Source organism: Microcebus murinus, chromosome 18 (assembly GCF_040939455.1).
Source record: "Microcebus murinus isolate Inina chromosome 18, M.murinus_Inina_mat1.0, whole genome shotgun sequence".
Taxonomy (NCBI): Eukaryota; Metazoa; Chordata; class Mammalia; order Primates; family Cheirogaleidae; genus Microcebus; species Microcebus murinus.
This window is the reverse complement of record NC_134121.1, coordinates 48,014,347-48,028,601: the sequence shown is the minus strand read 5'-3', so window position 1 is coordinate 48,028,601 and position 14,255 is coordinate 48,014,347. Positions and strand designations below refer to the sequence as shown.

Genomic DNA, 14,255 nt, shown 5'->3' with positions numbered 1-14,255 from the left:
ATATATACTCTTCAAAGAGCAGTGAAAATTAAATGAGGCTTTAAATGTTTATGTGTCATAGAGTACCTGGCACACAGGAAGTAGTTAATTTGTGGTAGCTATACTTAAATTCATAGAGAATAATTTTGGTGCATGGTATGGGGTGGGGTTCTAAGATCTTTTTCTTTTCCATATATTTAGCCAGTTGTCTCACAATTATTCTATCCTTTCCTTGCTAATTTGAAATGCCTTCTTGGTATATACTAATCCTTATCAGTCTCTTTCTTTTTTTTTTTTTTTTTTTTTTTTTTTTTTTTTTTTGAGACAGAGTCTCGCTTTGTTGCCCAGGCTAGAGTGAGTGCCGTGGCGTCAGCCTAGCTCACAGCAACCTCAAACTCCTGGGCTCGAGCGATCCTTCTGCCTCAGCCTCCCTGGTAGCTGGGACTACAGGCATGTGCCACCATGCCCGGCTAATTTTTTATATATATATCAGTTGGCCAATTGATTTCTTTCTATTTATAGTAGAGACGGGGTCTCGCTCTTGCTCAGGCTGGTTTTGAACTCCTGACCTTGAGCAATCCTCCCGCCTCGGCCTCCCAAGAGCTAGGATTACAGGCGTGAGCCACAGCGCCCGGCCTTATCAGTCTCTTTCTAGGCTTTACCTCTATTCCTTTAATCTGCCTGAAATACTATATCAATTATACATTTTTATTTATTACATATTTATGGGTTTTTAAAAATGTTTGATATGGTAAGTCTCCTTTTATTACCCTGCTTTTAAAATTTTTTATGGACCATCCAAATTTAATTGCATTGTGATTTCAGAAAATGTGACTTGTATTTTTTTGTACCCCAATACATATTCTATGTTTATAAATATGCTATGGCATTAGGAAAGGTTGTATATTCTCTGTTCTCTCTTTGTTGGTATGCATACATAAAATACATATATTAAAATCCTTTATATTTCATTCTTTTCTATTGAATTTTTCAATTTCTTTTTCCTTTTCCTTCCTTCCTTTCTTTCTTTCTTTCTTTCTTTCTTTCTTTCTTTCTTTCTTTCTTTCTTTCTTTCTTTCTTTCTTTCTTTCTTTCTTTCTTTCTTTCTTTCTTTCTTTCTTTCTTTCTTTCTTTCTTTCTTTTTTTTCTCTTTGAGATAGGGACTCGCTCTGTTGCCCTGGGTAGGATGCAGTGGCATCATCAGAGCTCACTGGAGCCTCAAACTCCTGGACTCAAGCAATCCTCCTGCCTCTGCCTCCGGAGTAGATGGGACTGCAGGCATGCACCACTACACCCAGCTAATTTTTTCTATTTTCGGTAGACATGGGATCTTGCTCTTGCTCACGCTGGTCTCAAACTTCTGATATCAAACAATCCTCCTGCCTTGGCCTCCCAGATGAATTTGTCAATTTCTGAGAGAGATTTAATAAAATCTCCCACTGTGATTTGGAATCTCCCATTTTCCTTCGTATTTGTAAGAATTTTCCTTTAATTTGGTGCATTAAGGCTAATGCCTGATCTCTGCTTGTTGATTGATCAATATATAGCCTTATACTTTTTAGCCCTGAATTATATTTTGTCTGTTAATATTGTTACACCTGGAATTTTTTTTATTTTATTATCACATTTTTTTAATTAATCCAGAAATCCTTATCTCTGGTCATTCCTTTTATGTGACAGCCGGCAACATCCTCTGGAATCTCCCTGAGAATAATCTCCTCCATTCCCTGAACTAGTATTTCCTCTAGAGTCAGTCGGCTTCTTTTTCTTGTCCCCTCTCATTCATGCTGTTGGTTTCCACATGTGACGGGCGGCCCCCCATTGTTCCATGAAGGAAGGAATGGGCGGTTCAGTAGAGAGGGCAGCCAGCCTCCCCAGCTGTCCCCAGCAGCTGCGTGCCCTGCTTCCTCTGCGATCCTCTTCCTAAAGGGGAGGTTTTGTGTACGTGGATGCTATCAATGAGCTTTTTAAAACCTTGGCCTTTATGAAAACTGCCCTTTCTTTAGCACGCATTTCCAGCGCGCTCACCTGGGGAAAGGCACTGCTGCTACCTGCTGCTCGGGGTAGCTGAAGGGGACGGTGGGGCCCCAAGGTGCTGAAGCAGTTCTCGAGCTAGTTACCTTCGCAACTAGTGGAGGCTTGCGCTGGGCTGTGATTCCCTCTCCTGTTGTTAGTGCCATCGCATCTGCGTCTACTTTCCAGGAATTCCTCATTATTTCTGGCCTGCTTGTTTCCCAGCACCATTGTGGATTCATTCTATACAATTATCTTTCTTTGGTCCTTTTGAGAGGTTTGTGTGGGGAAGGAGATTGATGGGAGTGCTTAGCCTGCTATCTTGAGCTATCCTGAAAGCAATCTCAACTCTGAGAGAAGTATGTGCACAGAAGTAAGAACAGAGGTGGCACACCAAGCTAATAACCAGTGGTTCCTTTGGGGTGAGGACTTTATGCTTGATTTTTCTTTTCTGTACTTTTCTGTCTCTTCTTCACTTTTATTTGTAAAATAATTTTTTTTTCCAATAAAGTAGTCAGTGGATTCCCACTAATACCGTTGAGAAGATGAAGAACCTTATGTTCAGAATCGAGTATTTATTAGCCATAGAAAGTTCACATGGAGCCCGTGATCCTACTGTTTAGATCTGTGGTCTTCAGACCTACTTGACACATTGTAACATTCAAATTCCTGGGCCCCAAGTACTGAACCGGAAGTTCTAAGGGTGGAGTCCAGGCATCTGTTTAAAAAGTTCCTACAGGTGAACCTGATGACCATTTATTTTCATTTGGAAACCACTGATTTAGATCACTTGTTTCCAAAAGCACTTCCTTGCACTTGCCTGAATTAAAATTCTTCTGCCACTTTTCTGTTTATCTTCTCAAACTTGCAAGATCTCCCTATAGTTTATCTTCATCACTCGGGGCATTTACTCCCCTGTATACTTGTTCTTCCAGATTACTTATGAAAATATGGAAAATCTATTGAAATGTATTGAGACCTCAATATTTAAAATATATTTTGAATTATTCAGAATATCCATAATGGAAAATTATCATTCTGCTCCTTTTCATTGAGCTTCCCTTTCTTGGGGAAAAAGGTCTCTCAAGAGACTGAGCAAATATTTCTACATCCAGAGCAATGTTCATTTCTTCCTTGCCTTCAATTTTAGTCTTCAGCCAGTTTCCTTTCTTTAACCAGATAGCCCCCAGTCCCATGGAAAAAAAATTCTAAAGAAAAAAATAGCCTTAGGGTTCTTTTTTTCTTTTTTTTTTGAGACAGAGTCTCTCTTGTTTACCAGGCTAGAGTGAGTGCTGTGGCGTCAGCCTAGCTCACAGCAACCTCAAACTCCTGGGCTCAAGCAATCCTTCTGCCTCAGCCTCCCGAGTAGCTGGGACTACAGGCATGCGCCACCATGCCCAGCTAATTTTTTTTTATATATATATTAGTTGGCCAATTAATTTCTTTCTATTTATAGTAGAGACGGGGTCTTGCTCTTGCTCAGGCTGGTTTCGAACTCCTGACCTCGAGCAATCCGCCCGCCTCAGCCTCCCAGAGTGTTAGGATTACAGGCGTGAGCCACCGCGCCCGGCTAGCCTTAGGGTTCTTAATATCTCCCAGCATGAACATTAACCAGCTCCTCCTCCCTCACCATTTATTAGACACACACATCTTTGCTTACATTTTCACTAAGTCTTGTCGCCATCAGATTCCAGCAGTTCACATGCTGGAATGTTGACATCATTTGCTGGCAAGTGTCATGTTATTAGTGAGCTTGCGTCCAGGTTTGTTGGTTCATCATTCATCTACACCAACATCTACCGAGTAGACTCTGTGCAAAATACTCTGCCAGACTGGCTGCACTTTACAGTTTGCAGAGCGGGTTCACCATCATCACACATCCAGTCTGTGGACACAGCCCTGTCAAGTAGGTGGCAGCGGTGTTATCACCATGGCCGTCATTTTACAGATGAGAAAACAAGAGTCTGGGGAAGATCAAGGAACTTGTCCAAGGTCACATGGCTCTCAAGTGTCAGAGGCGGGCCTCAAACCCAGGCCCCTGACCATGAATTCCCTGCACTCAGCCACATGCCACACAGCCGGCAGACCAGGAGGGGAGCTCGGCCTCTACCCCTGTTCCCTGTGGAGCCTTTTCCTCCACCTCTTGATTCGTGGTGGCAGTGCCGGTCCCCCAAGTCAGCTCACACGTATCCACAACTACACAGAGGAGCCTCATATAAAACAAGAATTCACACATCCGTCACCAGGAACCGGATCCGGAGGGATTCTCCAAGGGGGGAGTGGGGGAGGCCCAGCATCGCTCCCACTTCCTTTGCCCGCCAGTGCCCTGGGAACTAGTACTTGTGAAAACTGCGAACGTGTAGCCTCCTGGTCACAAGGGCTTCTTTTCCATTTAGACTCCTGGAGGAGGACTCCGAGGAGGAAGGAGACATGTGTCGCATCTGTCAGATAGCCGGGGGTTCCCCAAGCAATCCCCTCCTGGAGCCTTGCGGCTGTGTGGGAAGCCTGCAGTTTGTTCATCAAGAGTGCCTGAAAAAGTGGCTGGAAGTGAAAATAACATCAGGTAGGCGGGAAAGGAAGCGCGACAAACGTGCCGCGGCATATAATTAATATGAGACACCACAGTGTGGGCCCCCAGCCTTGTCATCAGCTCACTCTCCTCCGCAGAACAGGACACGTGGCCGAGCTCAGGATTCTTGCTTATAAGTGCTGTCTTCAAATTATGGGAGGGAAACGAATTTTTTCAAGTCTGAGAGAAGAATCCTGGCAACATATGCCATCGAATCCTACTCCTGCTTGAGGCCGGAGCAGAAATGCTAAGATCGCCTCCCAGGAGGAAGGATCCAGAAGAAATGGATCGGTGGTGGAAGCTCAGCGAGTACACAGGAGCCAGGCCCAGCTTGTACACACCCCGCAAAAATTACTTAGAAGGTCTAGCAGGACACAACTCCACTCCCTCTTATTTGGGGGAGGGGAATAGTTGTCGCCACAGAAAATAAGCAAGGCTGCCCTTTTTGCAACAGGGGTAAGAAGAGTGTTGATCCAATTTTCTAGAACCATATTAGATAAAGAGATTTCCATGTGCTGATTTTGACAGCTCCCTAACAGATCCTATTACTGGGTGTGCAGCCCCTTCTCAACTCCCTGGGGAGATTTTAACCTAAATACAGCCATATCAGTAGGGCGGCTGTAGTTTTCTTGGCAGGGAACAGAAGGTTTCTTTAAAACGTGGCTTTAGGAATGAGAGCAACTTTAACGAAAAGCATGGAACAGCGATGCAAAGAGCAACTTGATCAGAAAATAGCTGCTGCGCCTTTCAGACACACCTCTCTGAAAACATTTCACCTCATGCCAGATTCTATTTCTCCCCTCTGCCATGTCCTAAGCCTTAATTATCACTATTCCAGGACACCCGGGACACCTAGAGCTTTACCCTGTCCCCATGGGATGTTCCCGTGCCCCCTCACCAACGACAGCACACCACTTAACCAGAGAATGAACACATGGGATAATCACATTAACTTAACTCTCGTCCTTGAACCCCTTTTCCATGTATGCGCCTTCCCTAGCATGAGAAACAGAAGGCCACTGATCAAGATGCTTCAGCGCATGTCCACGTAACAAGGAAAGTATTCAGTCCTTCAGAGAGCGAAGCAATGAGAGCCATACAATGCTTTTTCCTACTAGAAATTTAAGCCAATTAAACATCTCGCGCAGAAAAATGTACCCATGAAACATGCCATGAAAATGCTGCTAAATGCTCATAAATACCCATGTTAACGTAGGTATGCTCACCAGGATTAGATTGGAAAATGCCAAAAAAAAAAAAAATCAAGCAAACAATATGCAGATAAGGGATTAGGATTACTGTTTATCCTGCCCTTTGAAAGTCTCTATTATTTACTATTTTATATCCCCAGTGGTGAAATAGAACTGGGCTATAAAACTGCACAAGCCCTATCTTTACCAAATAGATAAGGTAACTAATAATTCCTCTGTTTTCTAATGCGTGAGTTAAACACTAGTACATTATTTGCCAAAAATGCAGCAATTAAGGGGGAAAATGCGTGGCAGAATGTTTGCGTAGAGCAGCCACAGTTCTGCATCTTGTACTTCTGCACTGGGGAATGGGATAAGTGGAGGAAAAATGCTGATCTAGCCTGCATGTTTTTATAAAAATAGCAACAAAGGAAGCCTTCTCATATTTCTTCTCCCAAGTGAGGCTGAGCTCCGGCTTAGGTGCTGGCCTTGGATGCTACTGTAACCAGTGCCACACGTGGCCCCTTGCTCTCTCACTTGTGCATGTCGGAATGTCACCTGGGTGGGAGTAAAGACAGGTTTTTTTAAGCCATTTATTGAGAATAGCTTCTGCCATCTATTTGGTCCTCACTAATTTATTTACTTGGACCTGCGTCAGGTCCACAAGAAAAAAAAAAATAGCCCGAATATTCACTCCTTTTACAAACACCTGTGTTACAGACTCTTAGTCTCCATGTAGCAATTTCAATTTTATGAACCATCATGTTTATATTTAAATAGAAAGCAAGATCTGTTATTTAAAAGTCATGGGAATTTCACTACTATGAAGCTTACATAATAAATGATTACAAAGGAAATCTTTTCGTTCTCAGATTCAAGGTCATTTTCCACAGACGATGACTAGCTTTAAATGAAGGTCACTGAAGCTCAGAATTCATAACACACACAGATTTACTCTCAAAATATCACCTGTCCAAAGTGCCAACACAAACAGACCCACGGTTATAGGCACCATATAATTCTTTATCTGATTTCAGGAGCAGATCTTGGCGCCGTGAAGACCTGTGAGATGTGTAAGCAAGGCCTGCTGGTCGACTTGGATGACCTCAACATGACTGAGTTCTACCAGAAGCATCGGCAGTCCCGGGTAAGACACACTTGCGCCCACTCGGCCTCAGAGGCTAACGTAGGTTAGAGACTCGCCTTCCAATGTAGAAGGCCCGTGTGTGGCGTGAGTCTGATGATGTCCATTTAGCTCACTTCTTTGGGAAAATCCCTAAATTGGAACACTGGAGAGTTGAAAAGCCTTGGTTGTCCTGGGTTGAGGTCCTCCTGCTGTCGGGGACAAAAGTAGGATGCTGGAGTGGCCAGCTGGACACAACAGAAATAGCAAAAAAAGTCTTGCAAGCTCCACACCCAAATTTGCTGATGTCACTTAAGTTTATTTTTATTTCATTTTAATAGATTTAGGGGGTACAAGTTGAATTCCATTACATGTATATATTGTACAGTGGTGGAGTCTGGGCTTTTGGTAGACTCATCACCCAAGTAGTGTACCTTGTACCCCATAGGTAATTTTTAATTTCAGTTTAATAACCCTAAGAAGAAAAAAAACATCTCAGGGTCTGGGAGGTAATTGTCCTCAATTTAAACATCAAGTAACTCTGGGGTAAGAAGGAACTGCTTCACCTAAGGCTAATAAACACATAGTAAATGCCTACTGTGTGCTTTTTAACACCTCATGAATTACCTCTCATGAAGCATTTGGATTGTATTTATAATACTGTGAGAAAGTTAGCTAACCTCAGGCAGAAAGGTGATTTAGGCCTGAGATAACGGTTAATCACCCAATTCTCAGGCAAACGATCTTCCATTTAGAGCTGTAAGGTCCAAGAAGGAGGCCAGCAGCCTCCTGTGGCTAATGAGCTGGAGGCTTTTCTAATCAACATGTGGTGTAAGTGTTAAATACACCATGAATTTCAAAGACTGCAGTACCAAAAAAAAAAAAAAAGAATGTAAAATATCATGTAATTCTATATTAAATACACACTGAGTTTCCAAAACTTAATATGCCTTCCAGTTGGGCACAAAAGAATTTGGATGTTGTTATTCCATCCTAACAATGAGTAAAAAGCTGAACAAATTGCAAAATCAACAACTCTTCTTAAATCCATAAGAAAAGTGAGGTCACAGGGCAAACCACAGCCCCTAAAACTGGAGAGGGGAAGAGAGTGTAGCTCCTCACCAGAGCAGAGGCTCATGAGCAGAATCCTCTGTGGGAACCAGGGCTGGGTAGTGAAACCTAAACTGTAATTAATGAATTGCCAGAGGCTCAGTGTAGACAAATCTGAGAGTCAAAAACTCCAGGGGGACCCCGGCATAGGAGTGTCCCCACACTTTTGTGAGTTTTATCTCTAGGAGCTCAACCAGATTCTTACAGTAAATCTCAGAGAAAAATCCCTCATGCTTCTGGCAGCAGAGAGGAAAAGTAATTATTGTGATATAGGCCAGAGCATTGTGTTCTTTTTAACCTTTTGCCCTAGCTTGCTTTTTTCTCAGTATCCACTCGACATTATCCACACTCGACATCCGAGTGCAAAGGTTAACAAGGTCTACCCTCAGAAGAAACAATTTAACCAGAGCCTAACCTTCTGGGGTTGTATCAGAGCCCATCCTAACTGGAAGAAGGGAAACACTCAACCCCAGCTGAGAAGTTCATGTCCAGAAGCACAGGGACTATAGAATGCCTCCCTTCTCCCCACGCCTTACCACCACATTACTAAAACCCTGTTTATGGTCATTCCTTTTACCCACTACGTGATGTCTGGCTAGCGAAACAAAATTGACAAGGCATACTAAAAGGCAAAAAACACAGAAGAGACAAAGCAAGCATCAGAAACAGACTCAGATATGGCAAGGATGTTGGAATGATCAGACCAGGCATTTAAAACAATTATGATTAATATGCTAAGGGTTCTAAACAACCCTATCAAAAAATGGGCAAAGGACATGAACAGAAACTTCTCAAAAGAAGACAGAATAATGGCCAACAAACATATGAAAAAATGGTCAACATCTCTAATCATCAGGGAAATGCAAATCAAAACCACAATGAGATATCACTTAACTCCAGTGATTATGGCCTTTATCAAAAAGTCCCCAAACAACAAATGCCGGCGTGGATGCGGAGAGAGAGAGGAACACTCCTACACTGCTGGTGGGACTGCAAACTCGTTCAACCTCTGTGGAAAGCAATATGAGATACCTCAAAGCGATACAAGTAGATCTACCATTTGATCCAGCAATTCCACTACTGGGTATCTACCCAAAAGATCAAAAGTCACTTTATGAAAAAGACACCTGCACTCGAATGTTTATAGCAGCACAATTCACAATTGCAAAGCTATGGAAACAACCCAAGTGCCCATCAATTCATGAGTGGATGAATAAAATGTGGCATATGTATACCATGGAATACTACTCAGCTTTAAGAAACAATGGTGATATAGCACCTCTTATATATTCCTGGATACAGCTGGAACTCATTCTACTAAGTGAAGTATCTCAAGAATGGAAAAACCAGCACCACATGTACTCACCAGCAAATTGGTATTAACGGATCAACACCTAAGTGGACATATAGGAGTAATATTTATCGGGTGTCGGGAGGGTGGGAAGGGGGAGGAGCGGATGGGTGTATACAACCACAACGAGTAAGATGTGCAACGTTTGGGGGATGGACATGCTTGAAGCTCTTACTCGAGGGGGGAGGGGGCATGGGCAATATAAGTAACCTTAACACTTGTGTTCCCATAATACGCTAAAATAAAAAAAAATAATAAAAACATATATGCTAATAGTTCTAATGGATAAAGTGGACAGAATGCAAAAACAGATGGACAATGTAAGCAGAGAGATGGAAATTCTAAGAAAGAAAAATAAATACTAGAGCCAGGCATGGTGGCATGTGCCTGCCTGTAGTCCCAGCTACTCGGGAAGCTGAGGTGGGAGGATCACTTGAGCCCAGGAGTTTGAATCCAGCCTTGGTAACACAGCAAAACCTTATCTCTAAAAAAAAAAAAAAAGAAAGAAAAAAATTTAAAATTTCCAATCAATAGTGTCCAGAAAAAAAGAAAGAAAGAAAGAAATGAAAAGAAATGCTAGGGATCAAAAACACTGTAACAGAAATGAAAAATGTCTTTGCTTGGCTTATTAGCAGACTGGACACATTAGGGGAAAGAATCTCTGAGCTTGAGGATATCTCCATAGAAACTGCCAAAACTGAGCTGGGCATGGTAGCATGAGCCTGGAGTCCCAGCTTCTTGGGAGGCTCAGGCAGGAGGATCGCTTGAGCCCAGGAGTTTGAGGCCATCCCGGGCAACATAGTGAGACCCTGTGTCTTAAAAAAAGAAAAAAAAAGAAAAAAAAAAAAGAAAGAAACTGCCAAAGCTTGAAAAGCAGAACAGAAAATCCAAGAACTGTGGGATAACTACACAGAAGTATAACATACACATAGTTGGAATATCAGAAAAATAAAGAGAGAAAAGAACAGAGAAATATTTGAAGCAATTATGACTGAGAATTTCCCCAAATTAATGTCAGACACCAAACCACAAATCCAGGAAGCTCGAAAAGCAGGAAGAACGCCAAAACAAACAAATAAAAACCTAACACCATGACATATCATATTTAAAATGGGGGGTAAAATCAAAGATAAAGAAAAAAATCCTGAAAGAAGCCAGAAACCTTCTCCAGGGAGGAGTAAAGATAAGAATTACACCGGACTTCTTCTCAGCAAGCGTGAAGCAAGAGGACAGGAGAGCAAAATATATAAAGAGTTGAGAGAAAACCGACCAGCCTAGATTTCTGTATCCTGCAAAATTATCCTTCAAAAGTGAAGGAGAGGCCGGGCGCGGTGGCTCACGCCTGTAATCCTAGCTCTCTGGGAGGCCGAGGCGGGTGGATTGCTCAAGGTCAGGAGTTCGAAACCAGCCTGAGCAAGAGCGAGACCCCGTCTCTACTATAAATACAAAAGAAATTAATTGGCCAACTAATACATATAGAAAAAAAAATTAGCCAGGCATGGTGGCACATGCCTGTAGTCCCAGCTACTCGGGAGGCTGAGGCAGTAGGATTGCTTGAGCCCAGGAGTTTGAGGTTGCTGTGAGCTAGGCTGATGCCACGGCACTCACTCTAGCCTGGGCAACAAAGTGAGACTCTGTCTCAAAAAAAAAAAAAAAAAAAAGTGAAGGAGAAATAAAGACTTTTTAATTAAGACAGACTTAATACCAAAAAAAGAATGTAAAATATAAAAAAAAAGAATGTAAAAATCATATATTGAAATGATAGTTTGTATATATTGGGTTAATAAAATATAACGTTAAAATTAATTTTACCAGTTTCTTTTTACTTTTTTAATGTGGCTCATACGTGGTTTGTATTTGTGCCTCACATTGTATTCTATTGGATGGTGCTGATCTAGAAGGTGCCTTCCACCTTCTAGATCAATCAATAAATAGTTACCAAATGAAAATATCCCATCATGGCCATTATAATTTAAGGCTGCCTTCCCTCATAAGATGATTAGGAGAATGATTAATAATCACAACTGCAAAGCACATAATTTTAAAACTATAAAATCATTGTTAACAACCAAAATATCACCCTTCACAGGGAGAATCACTTTAGCTTTTAGATCATTATCCTGTATCTAGACCTTTTTTTGGCAAACATTTTGACAACGGAGTCTGGGCAACTCTGCAGTTTCCTTTTTTAAAATCCTAAGGGTGCTCGGCAAAAGAACAAAACATTGATAAGCATGAAGGATATTTGAATAGTTTAATTGATGAGTTTGATATAACAGGCATAACGCCACACCAGCATTGCAGAGATTGGACATCAGGCAATTAGAGAAAGAAAAGAAAGGAGAAAAGGATTTCTTGAGAAATAAATTCAGTATTTTGCGGCCTGAAGGTCTCACATCACTCAGTCATAGTTGTCAGGCACTAAGATCTGAGATGAGAAACAGAGCAACTCACATTCTTGGATGCTGAGCATACTGGAGTCAAAATATTCAAAGGAACCAGGCCCTCTGAGCGCCTGAGGTCAGGGAGCCAGCCAGGGTGCAGACAGGTTCATCTCAAAAAATAGATCATTCCAGAAAATGGAGCCTGGTGGACTTCCCAAGGACATGTCCAGATAAGGCTGGGTGACCCACCACGCTGCCAGAATGATCTGCAGACATCACAGTCACCGTGTAGCCCAGGGTCCAGCAAAGACACCTTTTGGTCCCAAACCTTTCCACATTGTTCTCCCTCTGCCAAACTGCTGCCACCTGACCCAATAACAGCAAATTTGTCTATTTGTACTAAAATGTTCGTACCTTGGTAGCCCGAGGCAGCCTGTCCCACTGAAGAGAACACCAGCTTTGATTAATATCTGAACCTGGCCGGGCGCGGTGGCTCACGCCTGTAATCCTAGCTCTCTGGGAGGCCGAGGCGGACGGATTGCTCGAGGTCAGGAGTTCGAAACCAGCCTGAGCAAGAGCAAGACCCCGTCTCTACTATAAATAGAAAGAAATTAATTGGCCAACTAATATATATACAAAAAATTAGCCGAGCATGGTGGCGCATGCCTGTAGTCCCAGCTACTTGGGAGGCTGATGCAGAAGGATTGCTTGAGCCAGGAGTTTGAGGTTGTTGTGAGCTAGACTGACACCATGGCACTCACTCTAGCCTGGGCAACAAAGTGAGACTCTGTCTCAAAAAAAAAATATATCTGAACCTGAACCCTATTCTTTCCCCCAGAGTTGCTCTGTCACCTTGGGGAAACTACGGACACTCTGGCCCTCAGCTCTCTCTGTACAAAGTGGGAGGTGGCAATCCCCACCTCGTGGCATTGGATGTAGGATGACATGAGCACCTGCCCTAGCAGACACAGCGTCTGTGTCGGCGAATGAGAACTGCATCCTGGGGCCGTGGAGAAGCCCAGCCTGTCTGGCACTCAGGGGAGAGTGCTACGTGCACAGGGACCAGGCTAGAGTCCCTCACTGAAAAGACAAAGCCAACTGGCCCCCATGGGGCCATACTCATGCCCTTGGCCTCACTGTGTCCTCCCAGTTGAGACGATGGCAGCAAGCACGTTCTAGAAAGAACTGTAGAAGTAATTGTGCCAGCCGGGGTCCGGGTGGGAAAGAGATGGCGACACACTCAAGGCGGTGAGTGAGAGGCGCTGAATGAAGGTGGAAATGTGGGCAGCAGAAGGAAGCAACAAGGGATGAGGAGGCGCCCTGGGACTCGTAGTGCGGTCCCCAGCCCTGAAGGGATGGGGGGGGCGTTGCGTACCAGGATCACGAGAGCTGTAGCTAAGGAGAGTCACCAACAGCCTGTGGCCTCAGGAGAGAAAGGCAGCCACTGCCACCCGCACACAGCAGAGCGGACGCAGGAGAACAGACACCCAGCCTCTGGTCTCCTGCTGGTCACCCCTTGGCCAATGGGACCCCTCACCGAGGAGTGGGGCAGCTGGTGCCAAATCTAGACAAGCGCAAAACCAAAAGAGGCCTGGAACTGGCTGCAGCTCAGCCTGGCTCTCACCTGACCTCAACTGACCAGCTGTTGCACATTTCCCCACTTGGTTTTTTGTTTTGCTTTAATTTAATTATAAAAATCACCCAAAAACTCCCCTAATTTGCCACCCCAAATGACAGCTTGATACACAACTACAGGTCTTTTTTTTTTTTTCTCACCATGCTGATGCCCAGGCCTAAGAGATTCTTATTTAATTGGTCTGAGATGGGGCCATGTATTAATTTTTTTTTTAACTGTGGCAAAATGCACATACAAGTTTAACTAACTTTTAAAGCGCATGCTGAGCGCCTGCTGCACATCAGCCCCGTGCGGGCGAGGCCATGGCGCACGGGGCCAGCGCGGCGCTGCCTTCCGGCAGGGAAGACAGCAACCCGGCAGCAGCTGCTGTGCGCGAGGCCAGAGCAAGGGCCGCCTGGGACGCTGCGGGAACAGCTGCGGAGGGTCCGACTTGCTCTCAAGACCAGAGAAGGCCTTCCTGCAGGAGAGATGTTTAAGAGCAGGAAGGAAAAAGGGTGGGCCCTCCGTCCACAGGCCCTTGAGGGCAAAGTCTGAGACATCTGAGACCACAGGCCGGGGAATGCCCTTTAGGGGCCCAGTCCACACGGTCAGTGGTCTCGGGTGTGTGGGGGGCCCACATCCGAGCAGGTTGTCCTGCTTTGGTTCTATACCTCTGGCACCAGCAGGACAAATGCTGCTCGTGGGCCTACCGGGCCCCTGACATTGGGTGGTTCCAGTAGGGGCTTCCTGGGGTCACAGCTTGTTACGAGGCCTCAAGTAGCTCGATTAGGAACTCCCGTAGGCTGTCTGGTGAGTGACCTGTTAGACTAAACCAGCTGTGGCTCTCCAGGACCTGGGATGCTGGCGCCTGGCGGTCTAATCTTAGGCCTGAGAAAAAGAAAATATAATAATAATAATCTT

At 44.0% G+C, this 14,255-nt stretch overlaps 1 protein-coding gene across 1 annotated transcript in view; it reads left to right on the top strand.

Annotated features, from left to right (window-relative positions):
• The window catches only part of MARCHF10 (membrane associated ring-CH-type finger 10), an 83,575-nt gene that overhangs the window by 55,747 nt on the left and 13,573 nt on the right, over nucleotides 1-14,255 (top strand). The window contains exons 7-8 of the mRNA XM_012747480.3: nucleotides 4,389-4,555; nucleotides 6,789-6,898. Of these exons, the coding sequence (XP_012602934.1) occupies nucleotides 4,389-4,555; nucleotides 6,789-6,898 (277 nt within the window). The remainder of the gene's footprint in view (nucleotides 1-4,388; nucleotides 4,556-6,788; nucleotides 6,899-14,255) is intronic.